The sequence below is a fragment of the Alexandromys fortis genome, unplaced genomic scaffold (genome assembly GCF_014885135.2).
Source record: "Alexandromys fortis isolate MF-2015 unplaced genomic scaffold, M_Fortis_MF-2015_v1.1 scaffold_7, whole genome shotgun sequence".
In the NCBI taxonomy this organism is placed as follows: Eukaryota; Metazoa; Chordata; class Mammalia; order Rodentia; family Cricetidae; genus Alexandromys; species Alexandromys fortis.
Window position 1 is genome coordinate 5,903,916 of NW_026067920.1, and position 23,369 is coordinate 5,927,284.

At 51.1% G+C, this 23,369-nt stretch overlaps 2 protein-coding genes across 2 annotated transcripts; both read left to right on the plus strand.

The window, feature by feature from the left end:
* The first annotated feature begins 3,824 nt into the window (after positions 1 to 3,824).
* Positions 3,825 to 5,382, plus strand: LOC126500837 (uncharacterized). The gene is made up of 3 exons (XM_050141067.1): positions 3,825 to 3,932; positions 4,191 to 4,375; positions 4,899 to 5,382. Exons 1-3 carry the CDS (start codon positions 3,825 to 3,827, stop codon positions 5,380 to 5,382), a joined length of 777 nt encoding a protein of 258 aa, XP_049997024.1.
* Patz1 (POZ/BTB and AT hook containing zinc finger 1) lies at positions 4,700 to 22,665 on the plus strand. Its single transcript, XM_050141112.1, is given in 5 exon segments — positions 4,700 to 6,921; positions 8,301 to 8,364; positions 13,886 to 14,057; positions 19,723 to 19,860; positions 21,218 to 22,665. Coding segments are annotated over 5 exon segments (2,064 nt in total). The 5' UTR covers positions 4,700 to 5,650; the 3' UTR covers positions 21,637 to 22,665.
* The last annotated feature ends 704 nt before the right edge of the window (positions 22,666 to 23,369 follow it).

A 23,369-nucleotide genomic window follows, 5' to 3' on the forward strand; every position in this document is an offset into this window, starting at 1 on the left:
TTGGAGGTAAAGCCTCATTTGCCCATTCAGCAGTCTGTACAATGGGATCATCAGAGCAGGTACCTCCTGGGATTACGGTAAAGGGTAAACCAAAGAACAGACTTAGTATCCTGCACAGTCAACAATATTAGCTGCTATCATCCATGCCCAGGCCTTGCTCTTGTGGGACTTTGGAAGGTGTTGGGAAAACACACATTTTTGTTTGTCATTTTTATTATGTTTTAGACAGGGTCTCACTAAGTCGCCCTGGTTAGTCTGGTACTCACTACGTAGAGCAGGCTGGCCTTGAATTTTTGGATAATCCCCCTACTTCTGTTTCCTAAATGCTAAGATTACAGACACGTGCCACCACGCCGTGCAGAAATTTTTTTTTAAAGGTTTAAATTAATTTATCTATTTGTGTATGAGGAAGTCACAAAGGTCAAAGGACAACCTGAAGTGTTGGCTCTGTGTCTCCAAAATGCTGGCTCCGGGAATTCAACCCAGGTCATCAGGCTTAGCAGCAACACATTTTTATGCCAAGTCATCTTACTAGTTCTAAAAATACATTTTTGAAACAAGATTACAAAATAACACATATAGATAATTTAATAATAAAAAATGTTGGGAAAAACCCAACATCCTTCTTTTCCTAGCTATTTGGGAGGCAGAGGCATGAGACTGAGTTTGAGGCCGGCCTAGGCAACCCAGCAAGCTCCTTTTGGTTTGTTTTAAAGTGGAAAGGGTGTTGTGAACTGCTGTCCACTGGACGTGACAGCATCATGACACTCAAGAGCGCACAGCAGCTACCATCATCTGCACAGCGAGATCCAGCCACTCCACAGTCCAGTATGGATGCGAGGACTTGGAGGGCTCCCAAACTAGCTGAGGACCGATTGACTGTTAATGGCTGCCGGGGGAAACCGAGTCATTTTTCTTGGAAGGTGTGGCCACTGGCAGAGTATCCATGCTCAGGTGGATACCCCACACCAACAGGCACAAACAGCACCAACTGGACTCAGTGAGTTATTAGAAAAATAAAAAGATATGAGATGCGGGGTGGGGTAGGGGAGAAGTACGGGGGTAGGTATAAAAGAGAGCATTTTGATTAGATGTGATCAAGGTTCACTATATATAGGAATAAAAAGTTTTCTAAAAACTAATAAGTAAAAAATAAAAGAGAATGCCAGGCAGTGGTGGCATACACCTTTAATCCCAGCACTCGGGAGGCAGAGGCAGGTGGGTCTCTGAGTTCGAGACCAGCCTGGTCTACAGAGAAACCCTGTCTCAAAAAACCAGAGATAGAGAGAGAGAGAGATAAACAGCAACCAAAGAAAACTATTATATATATGTAGGAGACCCCCGAAGGAAATGTTGGTGGTTCTCTCTCTATCTCTCTTTAAGACAGGGTTTCTCTATACTGGAACTTGCTTTGTAGACCAGACTGGCCTTGAACTCACAGAGATCCGTCTGCTTCTGCCTCCTAAACCTAAGTGCTGGGATTAAAGGTGTGCACCACCACCGCCCGGTTTGTAGCTCTTAACTCTTGGTAATATCATGGGTTCTTATTGAATTTTTCCTGTTGCTCCCATATATTTTCTGAAATTCCTATGGTTTCCACAGCCAGGAAAAACTGACAAGAACAGAGCTGTAAAGACTGAATGGGGCTTCTCCAGAGCGTGGTCCAGGAAAAGGGGGTCCGAGCAAAGAGAGAATTGGGACTGGGGAGAGAAGTCAAGAGAAGACTTTTCTGTATCCTTATTTCTTGTCTGTCTGCTTCTCTGGGCTTTGGAATTCCTGGTGGCACGATCTGGAGTCTAGTTTGTTTACTAATGTATTCTCTAGCATCTAAAAAACCCACGGAACAAAACAAGAAAGTCTTGTGCTTAGTAGGTGCTCAATCAATGCTAATCTAATGAATGAGTGAATGACCTCCACAGCTCTGCTTAGCCTGAGAGACAATGATGCTCCTCAGTTTGCTATCCAGCTGGTGCAGAGCCAAAACTGAGGTACACAGTTTCCATGGCAACTGAAGAAGGGCCAACAGGCCAGCAGCAGGAGGCAGACTCAGGGATTGTGAGCTCTGCTTCTCTTCAAGGTGTAGCCTAGAAACTGGGAACAAGGCAATAGGCTCTGTCAACAGAGGTGGAGTGGGAAAGATCTTCATAAACAGTTCTCCCATTTGTCACCAGGCAGGCTGGTTCAGCCAGTCAATGGGTGCTCAGGTAGGTGAGCTATAAAGGATGGGAGGCTCTAGTCTGGACCCAGACGTGTCACCTTGAACAAGCATTTTAACCCCTCTGAGTCTCCTTCATAAGAGGGGAGGTTTGATGAAAAGGTGTGCAGTGGAGGTGTGAACGCGCAGCCATTGTGGAAAGGTCTGCTGGTTCCACACGAAGTTAAATACAGAAGCTGGGCATGACAGTGTATGCTGTAACTGTAGCACTCAGGAAGCCAAGGCAGGGGATTTCCAGCCCTAGGCCAGTCTGAGCTGTGTGTTGAGATTCTATAAAAACATCTGGATGTTTAAAGTTATAGAATAGATGCCTGTGGGCCCAAGAGATGGGCGAGATAGAGAACCGGGTTATGGAAAATCTCTGGCTTCTGCAGAAGCACCTCCGTGGTCTACTTTGGTATCTTTCCTTGCCTCCAGCTACTTCTCCAAGGGATTCCTGAGTCACTAGGCTTTCTCCAGAATCTGCATTTGCAAAATGCGGCTGTATCCTTTGTTTTCCTTAGAGCACTATGGGTGAGGAGTCCAGAGAACTCTTTTGCAAGGTAAGCCCTCTGGGTACATGTGGTACCCAGTTTTTTTTTTCTTTTTTTTTTTCCTTTTTCTTTTGGACAAGGGATACACAGAGGAAACCTTGTCCTGGAACTCACGTCTGTAGATCCACCTGCCTCTGTCTCCAAAATGCTTGGATACAGGGGTGGGCTGCCACCAGCGCCCGGCAGCATCAGTTTTCTATACATAGCCTACTGAGATCCAGTGCCTAATCATAGGAGCCACTAACGGGGTTCAGACCCCTGGCCAGGAGGACCCATAGCTTAATTGACTCCTGACTCTACCACCAACAGTGTGGGTGCGGGCAAGTCACTCACTTTTCCACTTTGTCTGATGTAAATGTAAACATGCACATCTAACCTGGAGAGAAGTGGATAAGGTGGACGCTGACAAATAAGACCCTTCTCTTTCTGCTCCCCAGCCCTGCCTGAGAAGAACAGGGCCCTAGAAAACACCAGATGTATGTATGCTCTTTCTTGGAACCCTCAACAGCAAGCACTTCTGGCTTCCAGAATCTGCCTCAAAAATGCTGGGACCGACAGATTAAGGCAAAAACAGGATTTGAGCCCAATGGAACAGATCTTTCTTTAGGGTCAGGGAGTTTTCCTCAAATCTTATCCATCATTTTCTCTAGTAAATCTGGACTGTCCTGTCTGAAGAGGGTGAATTCTCCATTAAGAGAGATGCTGCTTTGTCCAGTGTACAGGTTAAGAAACTGGCTCACAGAAGTCAAGTAATTGGAACCAAGACACAACCAGAGAGCTCAGGTCTAGGATTTGAACTAGGGTCCTCTTACAGTGCCACGCCAAGAAGCTTCAGAGAGCGCGTGGCTAGGCTCAAGTTAGGCGCGCGGTGGTGGGAACCTCGAGCCGAGTTTAAAGCCTGGCCCGTTCATTTGCATGTTAATACCCAGAATGCTTTTCCACAGACACCGCTTCATTTAATGGAAGCGCTCAGTTTGGAACCGTGTAAAGTTTGGAATGCGTATTTCGCTCCTCTTGCAACTGTGGGAACTTTGCGCCGGTACACGTGCCTTGCCTAGTCTCAGGCTCTGAGCCCAATGGCTCAGCGGCGGCCCCAGCAAGGCAACCTCCGTGTCCAACTCTCATCTGTAGTATCCTCAAGCGGGTTAGGGACAAAGCGCTCAGGCCTGGCCGCAGGGTCCGCGGTCAGAGTGCCCGGCATTTTGTTGGGCGGCGGGCGGCAGGCGGCAGGCATGCTTCTGGCTTGGGGAAGATCGAGGGCACTTCTCCATCCCTAGGTTCCCTACTTTCCCTCAAAACTGCTGGGACGTGCAGGAGCCGCTGGTTTTGTCCGTCTTGTCCATCGCCATCACTAGGTTGCTTCCTTGAGCAGGCGACTTTACTGCTCCCTGGGGCACAAAGCCCAAGGAGCGGTGGGTGGGGAAAACGACCTATCTCCCTAGTTATCCAGATACACAGGCCATTTGCCTCGGTCAGTACGAGGCGGGCAGAAGGTTCCGCCTGCGTCGGGCCGGGACCCCGCGTCCTTCTTAGGGCTGCAGAACGGGAGAAGGTCGCAGCCGACTTCTGGGGATTTCGGCCATCAAAGGAGAGCTAGGCAGGGTGCTGATGCCCGCCCGACCTGCGGGTGCGCAAGGCAGACTGAAGGGGGGGGGGCTCAGATCCACACGCTCTGGCCGCCCCTCCCGCACGCTCGCCTACACTCTGGGCGGGCAGCGGAGGGGCCGCTGTAGCTGGTTTGCTGGCTCGGCGCTCGGATCGTATTGGTCGGGGTCGGGGAAGGGGGGGCGCTGAGGCTGCAGCCCCCGGCCCCGCGGGCGGGGTGGGGAGGCGGGGGCTCAGGCTGCGCTAGCATTGGCGGAGCTGGGGAGTGGGGAGGGGGGGCAGGAAGCAGGGGGGGAGCGGAGCTGCAGGGGGGGTGTATAAATAGGGAATGGGGGGACGTGCATCCTCCGCTGGGTGAGGGGGGGTGCTCGGCACAAAGAAAGTGGAAAGTTTGCGGCGCTAGGCGGCCCAGGCTAGGGAGCCCGGTGCGCACGTGCGGGGCAGGGACCACCGAGACCCCCCACGCCGAGCTCACTGCTTTTTTTTTCTTTCTGCAAGCTGGGGGGGGTGTTGTTGGTATCGCCCCCTCCTTCTCCTCCCCCCAGGGGTGAAAGTGCAAGAGGAAGTGCAGCCGCTGCCATCTTTCCTCCGTTCCGAACGCACGGAGCCTGGGGCCGCAGCGCCGCCGCTCCGCCGCCACCCGTGCCTGGCCTGGGAAAGGGCCCACCCTGCCGCTGCCACCCACTCGCTTCGGCCGCCGCCTTCGCCGGCCTCCAAGACCCGGCCTACACCACCGCTCCCGTGCGCGCCGACCGCTGCCTTCGCCTTCGCCTTTTGTTTCCTTTGCTCCGGCGCCCCCGCCCCGGCTCGCGCTTTGCAGGGGACGCAGCGCGCGCCCCCAGCGGGCCCGGGAAAAGCCTCGGAGCACGCGCTTGCGCTTGCGCGGCGGACCCCTCCTCCTCCCTGCGCGCGCGCGCGTCTTTTGGCTGCGCGCCGGCGCCGCCTGGCGGGCGGGAGGGGAGGTGGTGGCCGCGTTTGCAAGAGGGGCGCACCTCTTCGCTGGTTTACCCCCTGGAAGGTAGACCGTGAAAAGAAGCCGGGTAGGAGGAGAGCGAGTGCGGCGCCGGGTTCGGCGGGGGGTGGGGTAGCTATGTGGGGGGCAGTGCACCACTGGGTATAGACGTTCTGATCCGGGCAGGGGGCGTGTGCGCTGGGCGCACCTGCGAGGACTACCCAGCACCGGGCCGCACGTGCCGGGAGTGTGATTTGTCCGCTGAGCAAGGCGTCTCGCTGCCTAGGGGAAGGGACTGGAGACCGGCGAGTGCCCGGCCCGACTAACGGGGAGCGGGCAGCGGCCATGGAGCGGGTCAACGACGCTTCCTGCGGCCCGTCGGGCTGCTACACCTACCAGGTGAGCAGACACAGTACGGAGATGCTGCACAACCTGAACCAGCAACGCAAGAACGGCGGGCGCTTTTGCGACGTGCTGCTACGGGTGGGCGACGAGAGTTTCCCGGCGCACCGCGCCGTACTGGCTGCCTGCAGCGAGTACTTCGAGTCTGTGTTCAGCGCCCAATTGGGCGACGGCGGAGCTGCAGACGGGGGTCCTGCTGATGTGGGAGGCGCGGCGGCGGCTCCGGGCGGCGGAACTGGAGGCAGCCGTGAGCTGGAGATGCACACCATCAGTTCCAAAGTGTTCGGAGACATCCTGGACTTCGCTTACACGTCCCGAATTGTAGTGCGCCTAGAGAGCTTCCCTGAGCTCATGACGGCCGCCAAGTTCCTACTGATGAGGTCGGTCATCGAGATCTGCCAGGAAGTCATCAAACAGTCCAACGTGCAGATCCTGGTGCCCCCTGCCCGGGCTGATATCATGCTCTTTCGCCCTCCTGGAACCTCTGACTTGGGCTTCCCTTTGGACATGACCAACGGGGCAGCCTTGGCAGCCAACAGTAACGGTATTGCTGGCAGCATGCAGCCCGAGGAAGAGGCTGCCAGGACCACAGGTGCAGCTATTGCAGGCCAAGCTTCCCTGCCTGTATTACCTGGGGTAGACCGCTTGCCCATGGTGGCTGGACCCCTATCCCCCCAACTGCTGACTTCTCCATTCCCCAATGTGGCATCCAGTGCTCCTCCACTGACTGGCAAGTGAGGCCGGGGACGCCCCAGGAAGGCCAACCTGCTAGACTCCATGTTTGGGTCTCCAGGGGGCTTGAGGGAAGCAGGCATTCTTCCATGTGGTCTGTGCGGGAAAGTGTTCACTGATGCCAACCGGCTCCGGCAACATGAGGCCCAGCACGGCGTCACTAGCCTCCAGTTGGGCTATATCGATCTTCCTCCTCCAAGGCTGGGTGAGAATGGGCTACCCATCTCCGAGGACCCCGACGGCCCCAGAAAAAGGAGCCGGACCAGGAAGCAGGTGGCTTGTGAGATCTGTGGCAAGATCTTCCGAGACATGTACCATCTCAACCGGCATAAGCTGTCCCACTCTGGGGAGAAGCCGTACTCCTGCCCCGTGTGTGGTCTGCGGTTCAAGAGAAAAGACCGCATGTCCTACCATGTGAGGTCCCATGATGGGTCAGTGGGCAAGCCGTACATCTGCCAGAGCTGTGGGAAAGGCTTCTCCAGGTGAGAACGGCCCCTTCCCCCACACTCTACCGTGTACTGTCTTAGTTATGCCTCTTGAGACAGTTCCTTGCCAGGACAAGGATCTGGGGATGTGGATCTTGTGGGGGTGGAGGGTCACTGGACCTTAACAGAGCATGCCATGTTTAGACAAAATGTTTTAAGAGATGGTGTGGCCAAGAGCTGCATCTGTCCCTTCAGGCAAGTTCTCCGACACTCGGGCACTACTATCCTCCTCCTCCCGAGGCCTCTGGGAAGGGGCCGGATTCCTCAGGCCAGGGCCAGTGGGCCTCCCCATTCTTCTCCCCTGGTTCCCTTTGTGTTTCCGGCACCAGGCGTGGGGCCCCCTCTGGGGGCGGGAGGCTGGGCTCCTCCCTCGACTTTCCCCGCCTGAATGGCTGTGGAGGGAGGGCCTGAACAAGTGCGTCTAGGACTCCTTATACTCCCGAGGCCCAGATCCTTCACCGGTTTGAGTAGGTCAGCCAGGAGCTGTAGTTCCCAGCTTTGCCCCTCATGTGACCTAGGATCGAGAGGCGTAAAGCCGGCTATCAGGGCTGTTTTGCAATAGTAATACTAGAATCTGGTGCGCGCTCTGGCCTGCTGGCCCTAGAATCCAGTGAGCCCACAGGTCCTGTGTCTGTTCTCCGACAGATGAAAGGCAGAGGCCCTCTTAAACTTTTAGTGAGTCTTCTTGGTAACTGAGGACTTCCTGGGAGCAGGGGGCTGGGTTTTTTTTTTTTTTTTTTCTTTCCAGTTTGAGAATATTGAATAAAAGGCTGGTTTTAACTGGAATCCTGAGGACCTTGTGTGTGTCAGCTTAGGGACAGGGAATTCCCTCAGAGGGGCCCCAACTTCCAACCAGTCTTACCGGTCAGACAGCCCCTGCCCACCTGCTCTGGCGGGCATCTGGCCTGCCAGCCCAGCTGGGGACTTAAGGCTCCATCCCTGGCCTCTGGGGACTGAATTCCATCCGGGTGGCATTCATTGGCTGCTGTGGCGGGAGAGGCTGGGGGAGGGGAATGCAGAGCTTCTAAGGGGCTTTAGTCTGGACAATGAGTTCCACACCCCCCTCCCAGAAAGGCTGGGGCAAGGCATCCCTGTGTCATTCTAAAGCTGCTGCCTCAGGTCCTAGGAATCATTGAATTTCTACTGGGGGTGGGGTGGGTGGGGTGGGGTTAGCTAGATCAGAGAGAAACATTTGCTTCCCCTCCCCCTTGGGGGGGGGTTGAGATGCTTGGAGCCAGAGCTGGGTGGTGACTTTGTCTTTGTCTTGCTGGGGTGGAGTCCTCCCTAGGAGGGGGTTGGGGAGGAGGGAGGGAGACTGACCAAGTTTGGTCCATCTTTTTTGATGTCTTCTTAAAGTCTGTTGCTCTCTTCTCCAGGCCTGATCACTTGAATGGACACATCAAGCAGGTGCACACTTCTGAGCGACCTCACAAGTGTCAGGTAGGGATGGGACCAGGGTGGAGTTGGGTGGAAGAATGTGTTGGTGTGCTCTGAGCCTTGGCCATTGGCAGGCTGCTGTGTCAGCCAGCTGACTGACCACTGCTTTGCACACACCTCCCACTCTGTCTCTCCAGTGTCTCCCTCTGCCCTCCTTTGTTCTAGACCCCAGCCCTCTTTGCTTTTCCCAGGGCTGAGATCCTCTTTCTTGGTTACTTGGTTCTGTTCCTTAGCTTTCCTGTCCTGGCCTTTTCAGGCTTCTGGCTGGTGGGCCACACTGCCACAAGTGTTGTCCTGGTGGGTCTGACACCTTGCTGGGCCTGGCTGCTGGTTTCCAGTAGTTTTTATGAACTGTAGGGATTTCAAAAGGGCTTCTGCTGGCCCAGCTAACAACCCTTCCCCTGGTTTGAGCTGAGTCAGAACTCAGGTTCCATCAGTGGAGAAAGCATGGCATTAGGAGAGGCTGGAGGTAGGGAGAGGGTGGTCCCATCTCCAAGGCAAACAGCAGGAGCAAGGCAAGGCATCCTCTTCCAGTGTGGAGTCTCATACGGCTGGACTGGATTTTCTCCTGTCTGCTTGAATTCTGTCTGGAGGCTCCACGGGCACCTAGAAGATGAGCTTTCCTTCCCGGCCTCTAAGCATTTCTGTGTGATGAAATACACACCACTGTCTTCTTGGTTGTTTTCCCCTCTGCTATGGCAAGTGTCTTCACCTGATTTCAAGACAGTGTCGGGAGATGCTCCTATAGTCTCTGACAGGGATAGCTACTTCTAACTTGTCGGCCAGCGCAGGTTCCGGGAGGTGAGAGGAAGGAATGGATGTGCACAGGAGGGCAGAGTTCCAAGGACTAGGGGTAAGCCTTCTTCACAAAGGCATGGCTAGGCAGACTCTCCCAAGGATGCTGACTCAAGATAGGCCTGCTGGAATCTGTCTTTGCCTTGCTGCTTTCTGCCTCTCCATCTCTGACTCTGTTGTCATAGAGCACATTCTGATTCCCAGGTAGTGTGCTGAGCAGCCCAGGCAGGATAGGAGGAGCCCAGAGGGCAATGGGGGTGTGCCCGATGGCCTGGGGGGGTAACCTGCACTCTCTGCCCTTTTTCCAGGTGTGGGTTGGGAGCAGCAGCGGCCTGCCGCCCCTGGAACCTCTTCCTAGCGACCTGCCATCATGGGACTTTGCCCAGCCTGCTTTGTGGAGGTCGTCCCATTCAGTTCCTGATACCGCCTTTCCCCTCTCTCTAAAAAAGTCCTTCCCAGCCATTGAAAACCTGAGCCCAGCACACTCCAGCAATGCTCTCTTCTGCCCAGCCCCGCCAGGATATCTGAGGCAGGGTTGGACAACCCCAGAGGGTAGCCGGGCCTTTACTCAGTGGCCTGTAGGCTAGCCTGGGTCCTTCTGGAGTGGTGGAGGGGAGTGGTGGCTAGCTGGAGACCATGCTTTTGGGAGAAGCCAGCAAGATGGTTCGTGCCCACCATTCCCAGATCTTCCCAGCTGAACGCTCTCAAATAGTGATTAGCAAGGAATGCCCCTCCCCGGTCTCTTTCTGAACACTCTTGTCTCCCCTCCCCCTACCTTGACAGGGGATACCCTGGGCAAGCAACCTTGTCTGGGTGACTCTGGAAGTTGGCGATTGTCAGGAGCTAAGCCCCACCTGTGTGCTTCCCTTTCCATGGCCTCACTTCTCCTACTGATTGGGGTTTCTGGCCACCTTCCTCCCACTTGGGAGTAACTCCACCTCCCGAGAAGCGTCTAGCACAGCTTCAACAAGGGTCCATTGTGCTCTTGTGCTCTTCCTCCTCACAAGGTCCTGCTTCCATTTCTGCCTAGTGAGTTAGATGCTCATGGTTGAGGTTTTTTTTTCAGCTGCTCTGCTCAGAACTAAACTAACCAGTAGCTTTGTATTGTGATACATGGCTTTAGGGGCTGACAAAGCAGATAGACACTCCCTCCCCCAGGTTCCTTGGTGTGTCCCTTAAGCCCTGCATACTCTGCTGGGAGATCAGGAGTGAAGATAAAAGTTTTCATTCTAACATTTGAGGCTTTGTGTGTTTTGTCCTTGGTCTGTTATAACAACTGGCATTATTGTCCCTTGGTGTATGAGCCAGCTCCTGCCCTTCCTCTGCCCTTCCGCACACTCTCTCATAGACCTGACCCTGTAGCCAGAACCTTCTGAAGACCCAGCAAGGTATGTGCTGCTGGCTGTCACACTCTAGGCTTAGTTAAACCACAGAGAATGAAAAGGGTCGGTTACTCAGACTGACAGGAAAGCTTTTTGAAGGTAAGGGGCAGGGAGCCTCAGGCTTGAGTCTCCTTAACTGGTTCACATGCCCCAGCCATTGTCCTGGCCTGGAATTCAGCCAGAGCTAAGAGGCTGGAGTGTCTTAGCCCTCTTCCATTGCTTCTAGTGACCCCATGTCTGAGGCTGGTCAGACAAGGATGGGGGAGGGGGTAACATTCAAGACAAAGGGGCTAAGTCAGTGGAGCTGGACTTTATGTGTTACCCTTAGATTTTTTTTCCCCTGGCTTTTCAAGGTACCCCTTATGTCTTCTGACTGCTAAGGCCTCTTAGAGTTGGGAGGTCCCATCCTCCAGCTGCCCCAATAAGGACTGAAAGCTTTAGAAAATGTGGTGGGGTGGACATTAAGCATGACAGGCTCAGTGGTGAGTAGTGATGATAGGCCCGTTAACAATCGCAGACTGTGTGAGCCTTGGCTGAGCACACAGTAGGCACTTCAAGCCAGGAGGCAGTCACACTGTGCTCTTGGTTGGCTGGCTCCCTTTCAGGGCCCTTCCGTAGAATGAGGAGTTCTTTCTTCTGAGTCTCAGGGTCTGGGTCTCCTCTTTAAGGTCTGTCTCCCTCAGCCCCTTCTCTGCTCTCCTGAGTCATGTGACTAGCCTCTTTTGTGTTCTGTGCTGTCAGAAGTTCTGGTTGGCCCAGACTTGGACTCACACACAGAAAAGCCTGGGGACTCCAGCCACAGAGGCCAATTGAACAGGAAAGCCAACAGTTATTTTAGTTTGGATGTGTATCAAGGTGGTAGTTTCTGTTGTGCCTTCTTTATCCCAATAGGAGAGTGGAGGACAAGGTAGAGGAAGCCAGCTGCATCTTCAGTTTTAATTTTGCTTAGTTAATCACCAAATATTTAATCCATTTGGGGATAATCTAGGGTTAGCTGTCCATTATTTTAGGTACCAAAGTACGACAGGGCAGAGCCTTTAAAGGAAAGATGGGAAATGGTTGTCAAGAGAAACAAGGTGTCTTACTCTCCACAGAGAGGAAGACAATCCTTCCACCTGGTCATGCTTGAGTTCTGAGGCTTAAAATGTTCTTGGTAGTTGAGGTGGCACGCGCCTTTGATCCCAGTATTTGGGAGTAAGGCAGTGGATCTCTGTGTTCACAGTCAACCTGGTCTACATGGTGAGCCCATGTTTCCAAACTGAAAACAAGCACCCACACTCTCTCACAGCAGAGCTAGCTCTTGTCTCTAGATGGCCACATTGTCTGTCCCTCTCCCCCAGAGGTGTGTTTATGAGATCCCTTGCTGTGGTTTACAGGGTGCTAGGCTGGGTGGCAGAGTCTGAACAGACCTCTCACTGTGGCCTATCACTGGGTCATGATGATAAATAACCTTGATACTGAATAGCCAAGATGCTTTCTAGGTTGTCCAGGTGCTGAAGTTTTGCGTGCACATCCTTGCCCCAAGTACACAGGGTCAGTGTCAACACCTTTCTTTGCTAGAATGCACCTGTATTGCCTTCAGAAGCGGAAAGGGTATAGACTTGAGGTCAGTTCTCAACTCACAGGGCATCTGTCTGCCCAGCTATACATTGGTCAAGACAAAAAGACCTCTGTGTAGCTGGAAGATGGCTTGGAGACTGATCTGGTCAGGGTGTTTAGATTGTTCCTTTCTCTGCTACTTGAGCCTTGGGCAAGTACACTATCTAATGTTAGCTTCCACATTTGTCAAAGAAAAACATAAAAGCAGAATGATACTAGGGTGACCTGTTTAAGTTAGCACTGTTTACTTGTGATGACAGAACAGGAGCCGGCTTGTGCTGGTGCAGGTGTCTGGTGTTGAGGAGGGAAGTGGTGGCGGCATCCACCTCCATGCATTGCTGTCAGCTTCATGCTTTGACTGTACAGTAAGGACATACATATGTGTATGTGGGGACAGTGGTCAGACACTTATCTTGAGATTTCAGGTTATCAAGACCCACTTCTAACAGGAAATAAAGGCAACTCCCTTCTGGCAAGCTGATAGGGTAGCGGATTAATAGCAGCACCCTCCACTGTGAAGGCTGCTTTCTCTTACAGCCCTAAAGCAGAGCACACACAGGGAAAAGAAATTTAAGTTCAATTTGACTTTAGCCCCTGAGGCATCTCCATGGAACCAAAATAGCTTGAAAGCCACTGGGTCTGCCTCTTTTCAAGGCTTTGTGACATTCTGTGTTCCTCAAGGCACCCCAGCCTTTGCATGCCCCAACAGAGGAAGGGATGTTGGGGAGAGATAATTGCTAGGGAGCTAGATCCTCATTCTCAGGGTGTGGGTTCTGACCGTTACTTCACAGTTACAGAGCCAAGCTGTGAGTCGTGCTGGGTTGTACCTTTCAGTGGCTGTACATTCCTAGAGTGTGCAGGGGTAACAGCCTGCCTTAGGGGCCTGCTGTATGCATGAGCCACAAAACACCAACATCTCTGTATTAGTCTGAGCTCAGAGCCTGTCCCGTCATGCTGGTGTCACTCTTCTTAGCAACGCTTCTCCACCATAACATTGCACAGATGTCCTCGATGCCTGCAGCCCACTTCCTCCATTCTCACATTAGCAGAACTGACACTATCATTTTATAAGCTGCTTTTTAAATTCACATTACAAGAATATTATGAAGTGTTATCTTTGTACTTTGTCCTGCCTTTTCCATTTCCCCGTGGCCAAGACAAATGTCATATTTGAATGAAGCAAATACACTGGAGCCTTTGAATAAAGCAATAAGGGGAAACCCTGGGATAGGGAGCAGGAAGACTGGTTTATGTGCTGAACTCACTTATTGCCATTGCTCCTAAAGTCAGTGCTTTGTGGTTAAGAAGGAGCAGCTGTAGAGGTGCACACCTGTGATCCCGGCACTCTGCAGAAGGATGAGCAGTTCAAGGTCAGGTTCAGCTGCACAAAAGGACTTTGAGGTTAGCCTGCGATGTATGAGACCCTGTCTCGGAAAATCAAGGGTGGGGAGAAAGAAAATGAACCAATACTTAACTCTTCACTCAGTAGAGGAGCACAGGACTTAACTGGTCATGTCTTGAGCTTGTCTGTCTGTGGTAAAGAACCAATTCCACCTCATATCCCATGAAACAGCACTGTGGCAAGGAAGGGCAGCCCCTTGGCATTGTGAGTAGAGCCCTACCTGAACCACCCAGCTTTCTAAAGGGACTGATTGCACAAGGTAACAGAAACGGCTTTGCTTCCTGGTGTACTCGGCCAAGTGTGAGATGTCTGTTGTTCCTCATCCTGTTTTCCTTTCTGAAATCAGACCTGCAATGCCTCTTTTGCTACTCGAGACCGTCTGCGCTCCCATCTGGCCTGTCACGAAGACAAGGTACCCTGCCAGGTGTGTGGGAAGTACCTGCGGGCAGCGTACATGGCAGATCACCTGAAGAAGCACAGCGAGGGACCCAGCAATTTCTGCAGTATCTGTAACCGAGGTAATTTTCCCATTGTCTCCTCACTTTAGAGGATGGGCCTGCTCTTGTGGGGAGCCCACTCTTCCCGGACTGAGAAATGCCTTCACCCAGGCTTAGAGCACATCTCTCAGCTAGTTGTCTGAAACCTCTCCCTTTCCAAGAGGCTTGGGTGCTTAAAAGAGCCCAAGAGACTTAATATTGGGAACAGAAGGAAAGAGGTGATCCCCCAACTCGGGGTCAAATACACCTTCCCCAGTGGCAGGATAGATGAATTCACACATACACTAAACAGAGGTTGGCTAGGGTCATTAGCCTGAATGGGCTAGTTCACTCACTGGCAAATGAGACTCAACAGCCAGGGAAGGAGGCTGGATCTGGAGATGAGCAAGAGACAAAAACTTTCTAGCATAAATGTTTAAAAGATTCCAAACAGATTGTGGTCTTGATGAAAGAAAGGCAAAATGGAAGGTGCTCTGAGAGGACAGTGCTTTGAGGCCAAGGTTGGCCTGTGTGGTGTCTAGCTGTGGCAGCAGTGTTATTTTGGATGAAGTCCGCCATGTTCCTGAGGCTCTGCTGGGTAGAGTTGGCTGTCGGAAGTGTTGGAAGTTTGTTTGCAAGCAGTATCTGTGCTGAAGGAGGTTGGGGCGAGGCTGCTGCTGGCTTTGGCCACTTGGGCATGTTGCTAGTTGTTTCCCGGGGCCTCTTGTGTCAGTGTTTCAGTAAGTCTAGTATCTGACTTAATGGGTTGAACACTGAACCAGGAATCAGGAGACACGGGGTTCAGTTTCAGCCTTTGCTATGTAGCTTTGGGCTCTTCTTGCCTTGCTTCTTCTCTTAAAAGTGATTAAGAGCCTTCCCCTTTCCTTCTCATGTGGTTGCTGTTGAGTACCCTAAGAGAAAGTAGCTGAGAATTCTTGTACCTTTACAAGGTACAAGTATAAGGACACCCCTCCTTATACTGTAAAAGGGTAAAATGGTTTGATGCTGCTTCCTGATAGTCTGGTTTGGACAAGGCATAGGACCCCCTGCAGGGTGCTGTCTCACTGAGGCACATTGCTGGGTAGATGTTTTCTTGGGAGTCCTGGAACCAGGTGCCTTCCAGAGACCTCTCTCTGATTTGCCTTGAATGCAGCCACTAGCGGCTTCAGTGGCTTCGTTTCCCTCGAGGTGCAAATGTTGGGGTGGTGAGGGCAGGCGTCTTAGAAAGCTGGTTTCTGCCTCCTTTCATCCTAACCTGGCTTCCAGAGAATACCTCCAAATACCTCTAAACTTGCCGAAAAGCACCCTCAGAAGGACTTTGTCAAGTTTTCCCTATCCTGGACTGGTTCAGTCGGCATAGCTGAGCGCTGTGAAAAGGATGTTAATAAAACCGGAAGTTCAGCCCGGATGACAGGCTCAGGCAAGAACTGCACAGCAGCCCAGGTGGGGCAGCAGCGAGGTTCACCCATTAGGACACAGTTTTCCTCAAGAGCTGCAAAGAGGACTTGAACATCAGCCACAAGCCATGTGACTAGAGTGTGGCATTCACAGAGTAAAGCCAGAGCCTACCAAGACTGTGGACACAGGCTCGAGAGCAGTCTTCAACAAGCAGGAAGACCCGCTCTTCCAGGACCAACCTGTGCAGAGTGCTCAGAAGAGAAAACAGCTGCAGCCATTCTCAGACGAGGAAAAGCTGGCTGCCGCCTCTGGAAGACCAAATGGACAGCAGCACACAGATGCCAACAAAACAAGAGGGTGGAAGAGGATGAGGAGGCTCTGTGTCATCCTTTGCCCTGTGCCACCAAGGAATCAGGCTTAAATAAATGAATGTTCTTGGAGCTGGGCTTGTGAATTGATGGTAGAGCACCTGCCTGGCATGTCACGGCTTTTTGTCCAGTCCCAGGCACTGCAGAATAGTCTCAGGTGAGACTGAATCAGGTGAACTCACAGGTATCTTCTTCTAGTCCAATAATATTTTGTTACATTTTTTGGAATATTTTTTAATTCTAAGTGTGCATGTGTATGTGCGCGTGTGTACCATGTATGTGCAGGAGCCCATGGAAGATATCGGATCTCCTAGAACTAGAGTTATAGGAGGTAGTGAGCCAGGATGTGGGTGCTAGGAACCAAAATTGGGTGCTGTTACAGAGGATTGTTTTTAACCACTGAGCCGTCTTTCTAGCCCTACTGTGAAGCCCAGGCTTGCAGAATTGCTTGTGATCTTTGCATTGGAGAGACTGAGGCAAGAAGACAGCTCAAATTCCAAGCCAGCCAATGCTACACAGCGAGCTCTTGTCACAAAGGAGAAGAGGTCAGGCCTAGTGGCCTGCTCCTGTGGCACAAGGCTGAGGCAGGAGTATTCTCATGACCTCAAGGATAGCCTGGGCTAAATGGCAATCACTAGGCCAGACAAGACCTTCTGCCATAAAACAGAACAAACAACAACAAAAATACACAAGAGGGGGTTGGAGCGATGACTCAGCGATTAAGAGCACTTAGCTGCCCTTCGAGGGGACCTGGCTTCGATTCCCAGCACTTACGTGGTGGTTCACAGCTGTCTGTAACTCCTGTTCAGGGGATCCAGCACTCTCATTCAGACATAACTGCAGGCAAAACACCAATGTACATAAAATAAAAATAAATAAACACACAAGTGGAGGCCAGGTGTGGTGATGCACACCTTTGATCCCAGCACTTGGGTGGCAGAGGCAGGCAGATCTCTTGAGTTCAAGCCAGTCTGGTCTATAAAGTGAGTTTCAAGACAGCCAGGGTTACACAGAGAAAGCCTGTCTTGAAAAACAAAACACATACAAAGGAAACTTTCTCCTGTCAGATGAGCACAAGGGCAGCAAGGTGGTGCTGTACCACTCTCCTGCACTGGCAGTCCTGATACACTGTTAGATTTGGCCCCTCCAGGGTTTGGACACAGAAAACGCAGTCCCCAGTCTCTGCAAGGACACAGGTGAGAAAATACAACTGAAGAATAGTGGCCTCGCGCCATAACAAACTCTGTTTCTGGAGAGGGACAGACTTGCTGGCAGCAGTCACATGTGTGCTCAGTGCTTCCATCATGGAGGCCCAACATCAAGCTGAGTAGGTGGGTGAGCTTAGAATTTCAGCTAAATACACTTGGCCTCAAAGATATGTTCTGCCCAGAAACTCAGTTTCTGTTTCATCCCAACACTTGACTTGCTGAGTTGCTATGTTTAAGCTCTGGGCTCTACGTGGCAGCTGTGGGTCTGTTCTTGCCACTTTCCAATTAAGTTTGCTATAGGTAGTACCATCCGCAAGCAGGAGAAAGTCAAGGGAATCCAGCCACATATTCCACAGAATGGTTTCTGGGAATATACAGCATGTTTTTATTGAGTATCTGCTGTATTTTCTTGGTAGATCACTCTCCCTACACAGAGTGCTTTTCTTTCCATTCACTTTGACTGTAGTAGACTTGTTCTGGCATGCCATGAGGGGGCTTCACTCTACTTCAGAGGCCCCAAAGGAATGAAAAACCAAAGAAAAATTCTCTTGTGAATTGGTAGCATTGTATCATCAGAAAGTTCTGTTGTCTTATACTGGTTTCCAGGGCCACTGTGTCCTGTTGGGTGTGTTTGGGTTTTACAATGCTACCTGGAGGGGTAGGGCTAAAAGCCTCCTTCTCTTCTCTTTAGCCTTGCCTACCCATTCTTGGCTATAGCCTACTTCTTAGGAATGTCTGTCCTCCAGTGTCTGGCCTCAGGCCAAGCACTTAAGTACAGCCCAAACAGCTCCCCAGGCAGGCCAGACAACTAGCACCTGGTCGTGGTCAATCTTTGAAGTAATTGTATTAAGAAAGGAAATACTCTCCTGATCACACACACACATTTCCCTCGAGGACCACCACCACCTGCTATCCTCAGGAGTTTTTGCTAAAGAAAGTTCCCATAAGCCAGCTCTCTGTTTCCTGGAAGCCCATTCTAACACATTCATTATCGCACAGTTGTGGTGATGATAATGAACCCTACTGCACAAGTCCAAAGGACTTTTTTGTTGTTTGTTTTAAAGCTCAAGGGCAGTTTTTTACTAGAATTTGAAAGAAAATTATCAGGGTATATTAGGCAGAGTTCTCTAGAGGAACAGAACTGATAGAATGTAAGTGTGTGTGTGTGTGTGTGTGTGTGTGTGTGTGTAAGAAAAGGTGATTTATTAGAATGGCTTACAGGCTGTGGTCCAGCTAGTCCAACAGTGGCTGCCTACCAATGAAAGGTATTGAGAGTATGAGCAAGCAGGTAGAGAGAACAACAGGTAGAGAGGCAGAGGCAGGCGGATCTCTGGGAGTTCGAGGCCAGCCTGGTCTACAAGAGCTAGTTCCATGACAGGCTCCAAAGCTACAGAGAAACCCTGTCTCAAAAAAACCAAAAAAAAAAAAAAAAAAAAAGAATGTGACACGTATGAAAATTACTAAGTCTCTTATTTACTAATCGGTAAAAATGAGTATAAAATAATAATTTACAACAGGTAGAGTGTTTGGGGAACTTTGTAGACTACTTCTTGCAGCATGCAGGGCCCTCGCACACTATCAGCATTTAAGTGAACCTTTGGCGGGGCAGTGATGACACAGCCTTTGATCCCAGCACTCGAGAGGCAGAAGCGGATGGATCTCTGAGTTCAAGGCTATCCTGGTCTGCAGAGCAAGTTCCAGGACAGCCAAGGCTACACAGAGAAACCCTGTCTCAAAAAACCAAAAATATAAATAAATGTAATGAAACAACTTAAACGGAAGCTGAAATACCTAAATGTGCTGGCCAGATCTGGAGTGGATTAAAGGAATAAAATGAGGGCACTGACCTAAGTGAGCATTATAGTAAAAAGCTTTGGCTCCTGCTAAAGGTCCTTTCTGATCCTTTACTGTGGTGGGATTTGATGACACACTTCCTCCCTGTCAAACTCAAGTCAGTCATTTTATTGGCCTGCCTGATTCTGTGGCTGTCGTCCTTGCAAGGCCTTGTGACATTTGTGGAAACTGGCTCAAGACCTGTTCTTCTAGCCTGAGATACTCATACCTTAAACTGACTGGCACACAAGGAGTAAAGTGGAGCAGCTCTGCGATGCCTGGAGATCATCCTACGAGAACCTGACAGATGTTCCTAGACCAAATCCAGAAGACCACCATGGACAAGGGATGACCACGATGCCACTTTTGTGTAACTCCCTGTCTCTGTTCTTCAGAAGGTGGAATCAGTTCTTAAATTATTGTTCTGAAGGTGGAAAAATTAAAATAGAGCATGCTCCAACATGCTCTATCCCCTGGAAGCTTCCTTGGGGACTTCATTTGTCTCCATCGGGTTTCCCTGTAAGTGATAATAAGCAGGCTTCTGCTGGCTGGAACCCCATATGCTTATCTGACCACATTTCTAGCCATGGTCTCTGCAGCTGACATGGGCCTGTGTGACGTCACTCAAATCACCTGGTACTGAGGCACCAAGTGAGCCAAGCTGGCTGGCCTGGGCCCTTCAATATAGCCTTTCCAGAGAAGCTGACTCATGGACAGTGGCACTCTCCATCCTGACCTCATGGCCTGACGTGATTGCAGATGTTTCTGAGCCAAGGAGAGGACCCCTTCCAGGTGCAGCTGACCAGGAAATGCTAGCCAGAGCTGCCAAAGAAAAGGCATGGGGAGCAGAGAGATATCTCTTGCTGGCTGTGGGATCTCATCTCCTTTTGTCTTGTTTAGGTTTCTCCTCTGCCTCCTACTTAAAGGTCCATGTTAAAACCCACCACGGTGTTCCCCTTCCCCAGGTCTCCAGGCACCAGGAACCCATCCTGAATGGGGGAGCAGCGTTCCACTGCACCAGGACCTATGGCAACAAAGGCAAGCGACCCCTTGCTCTGCACTTTGCTTCTCTGCGCAGACTGTGTTGTGGGGGCGCTGGGCCGGGTGGTGGGGAGGCAAGAATCGCAGTGCTCTCCAGGACAAAGTTATCATGGGTATCTCACTCCCAAGTGAGTGAGGCTTTAGGGTACTGCTGATCCAGCCTGCCTCCTCTTCCCCAGCCTTCCTTCCTCTTGGGTAGCCCCTATTGTCTGGAGCCCTGCAGGGTTGCCCTAGGGACGGAAGAGGAGCACTGCATGATGAATTACTCTGGGTCTACCCACTGCCTGTTGCCCTATAGGATGGTATGGACCTGTGGCTGAACGCTTTCTCCTTGGTTGTTACTATGGGCGGGTGGGAGCCAATGGCTGGCTTCTTCCATGGTATTGGTGGTTTGTTGCCACAAGTGGCCTTTTCCAAGGAGCCTCTGGCTGCATTTGTGAGATGCATGGCAGTAAATGAGCTACCTGATTGCCTCTGATTTGGAGTTGGTTTGTTTGACAAGAGTTCCAGGCTCACCGTTAACTTGGTTCATGTTGTTTGGTGTCTAGCTGTTATTGCCTTTTCGCCAGGGGCATGGCAGATGGTAGAGATGGCATGCTCCATGCTCCCATCACAGACATCCCATCCTGGCATGGCTCTCTGGACCCAGGCAGGAAGCTGTTATTTGGCAGTAGACCCCAGTGTGGGCCAGGCAAGGGAGGACAGTAAGGAGCATTTCTTGGTGTGGGCTACCCAGCTGACAAAGTTGTTCAGAGTTGCTGTTCTTCTGTGTACTTTGGCTGTATGGTCCTGGAAGGGTCTCTGCAGAAGTAGAAAGGTTGTAAAAGCCTCGTGTAAGGGTTGGTGCTATCTGAGCCATCAGGAAGATCTAGCTGAGTAGAGGATCTCATGGTTCCAGTTTTGCCTGCTTTGTGAAGATAGCCACTGGCCTAGTGCAGCGGACAGGCCACTGACGCACCTGCTCATCGGAATCAGAATAGTTTTACTCCAGAGGCACCTCTGGAAGCACCTAGGAATTGGGTGTCTCTGGGTTGTTCTGGGCAGAGGTAGGAGGGATCCCCCTCCTAGCCTTCCTTCCTTCAAGCAGGCTGAGATGATGGTGAACTCTACACACACATCTGCATGAAGAGTTTAAAGTGAAGGGAGGCTGGTGGCCCCGGGCACTGTCATCTTGCTCCTATAGGCATTCTAGACTCCTAGACAGACCAGCCAAACCTCCGTGGGTTCTACCAGGTTAGTTAATGGCCAACTATCCCTCCCGAGCCTGTGAGCTGGCCTCTCATGGTCCCTCCAGGAGGGGACAGATCCAGTGCCTGACCTCATCTCTTCCCTGTTTTGTTTTGTTTTTTCATAGAAGGCCAGAAATGCTCACATCAGGATCTGATTGAGAGCTCTGATTCCTATGGTGACCTCTCAGAAGCCAGTGACCTGAAGACGCCAGAGAAACAGAGTGCCAACGGCTCTTTCTCCTGTGACATGGCAGTCCCTAAAAACAAAATGGACTCTGACGAGGAGAAGAAGTACCCATGCCCTGAATGTGGGAGCTTCTTCCGTTCTAAGTCCTACTTGAACAAACACATCCAGAAGGTGCATGTCCGGGCCCTTGGAGGTCCCTTGGGGGACCTAGGCCCTGCCCTTGGCTCACCTTTCTCTAACCAGCAGAACATGTCTCTTCTTGAGTCCTTTGGATTTCAGATTGTCCAGTCAGCGTTTGCGTCATCTCTAGTGGATCCTGAAGTGGACCAGCAGCCCATGGGGCCTGAAGGGAAGTGAGACATGCTGTGTCCCCACAGAACAGCCTCTGGGGACTGCCAAGAAATGCTGCAAATGTGGAGGGAAGTGATGTCTTTGGGTTCTGGAGCTGAGAGATTTTTATTCATTTTTGACCTCCATCCCTGCCCCTACCCTACTCCCCTCCCTGTCCATCACCCATTTCTCCTGATGGCCTTAGAAACAAACAGACTCTCATCCGATACTCTCTGCAGAAATATTTGAGAGACCCGGTATGGGACAAGGGCAGAAAACACTACATAGGCCTCTCCGGCAGCATCGGTCCTGGTTCTTCTAGTTCTGAGTGAGAGCTTCTGGTACTCAGCTCTTGGTGATCTTGGATCTCAGTGGTTTTAGTGCCCCCTACCCCCAACTTCTTTCATTCCTCATCCCCCTTCCTATGTCCTCAAAAGGAAATTACAGTTGGGTCTCTGCCCTCTCATGGCCAACTATTTTTAAGAAAGCCAGAAACCTACAGCATCCCATGGACCATAGTATGAGTGTCCTCTGAGAGCCCTTTGAGGTTGGCCCTGGTCTTCCTGAGCTACTGGAAGCTAACATTTCAATGCCAGGACAAGCTTATCTACTGAGGACACATCTACCCCAAATTCCAGTTTCTTACTTGATTTTAGCCATTCAACTTGCTGTTGGGTTTTGATCTCTGATTCTTATTCTTGTTATTTTTAGGACCAGTTGTAGTGAGTTGCTACTGAAAGCTACCCCAGGTGACACAGAGCTCTTTGTAAACCGCAGTCACACTTTAGGGTTAGTATTAAACTTTGTTTAGATGTACCATAATAAACTTGGCTAGTTGTTTGAAGTCTATGGAAGAAATAGTTTTATGCAAAATTAAAAAAAAAATTCCAGTCTGATCAGGAAGCGATTTCAATGGTGTTGGGGGCCAGGAAAGTGGAAGAGCCTCAGGTAGAGACATTGTGTATCTTGGTTGTGTTACACTTGAGCAAGCCCAGGTTGACCTTGTGATGTGAATTGATCTGATCAGACTATATTAAAAACATTAGTATGATACTCTGCCTGCTCCCCTGAGTCCAGTTTTTCAACTGTGTCTTCGGGACCTGGACATCAGCAGTCTATACCCCTTGTCAGGGAGGGGCAGTAAATGATTCTCCATTGCACCAGTTCCCTGTGCCTCATGGGTAGATGTTCCCACCAAAAGACAGGTTTCCAGGACTCATTTACTCATTCAGTCCTTGTTTGCACTGCTGTGTACCAGGTATGTTTTTAAGCTCTGTAATAACAAAACAGCCCTTGGCCTGACTACGAGATTTAAGTATAGCTTTCAGGCATTGAGGAGTACAAGAGGAAAATGGCAAAAGGTGATGATGGGTTGGTGACAGCTAGTAGGTAGGGTAGCCCCCTCAAAGCAATGACCTGCTACAACTGGGGGGATATGGCAGGGAGAAAACATGACCAGGAGGTTCGTCCTCACATGTTGTAGCTGGTTTTGTTGTTCATTAGTTGTGAATGTATGAAGAGAAGATAGTCTTAGTTCTGTGTATGTATGTGCACATGTGGAAGCCAGAGGACAGTCTCCAGTGCTGTTCTAGAGGAGCCATCCACCTTGTTTTTAAAGGTGCTCTCTCACTGACCTGGAATTCGCCAAGTGGGCTAGCCTGCAGGCCCCTGGAATCCACCTCTAGTTCTGGGATTACAAGTGCACAGCACTGACATGGGCTCAAGGGCTCAAACTCAGGTCCTCATGTTTGCAAGACAAG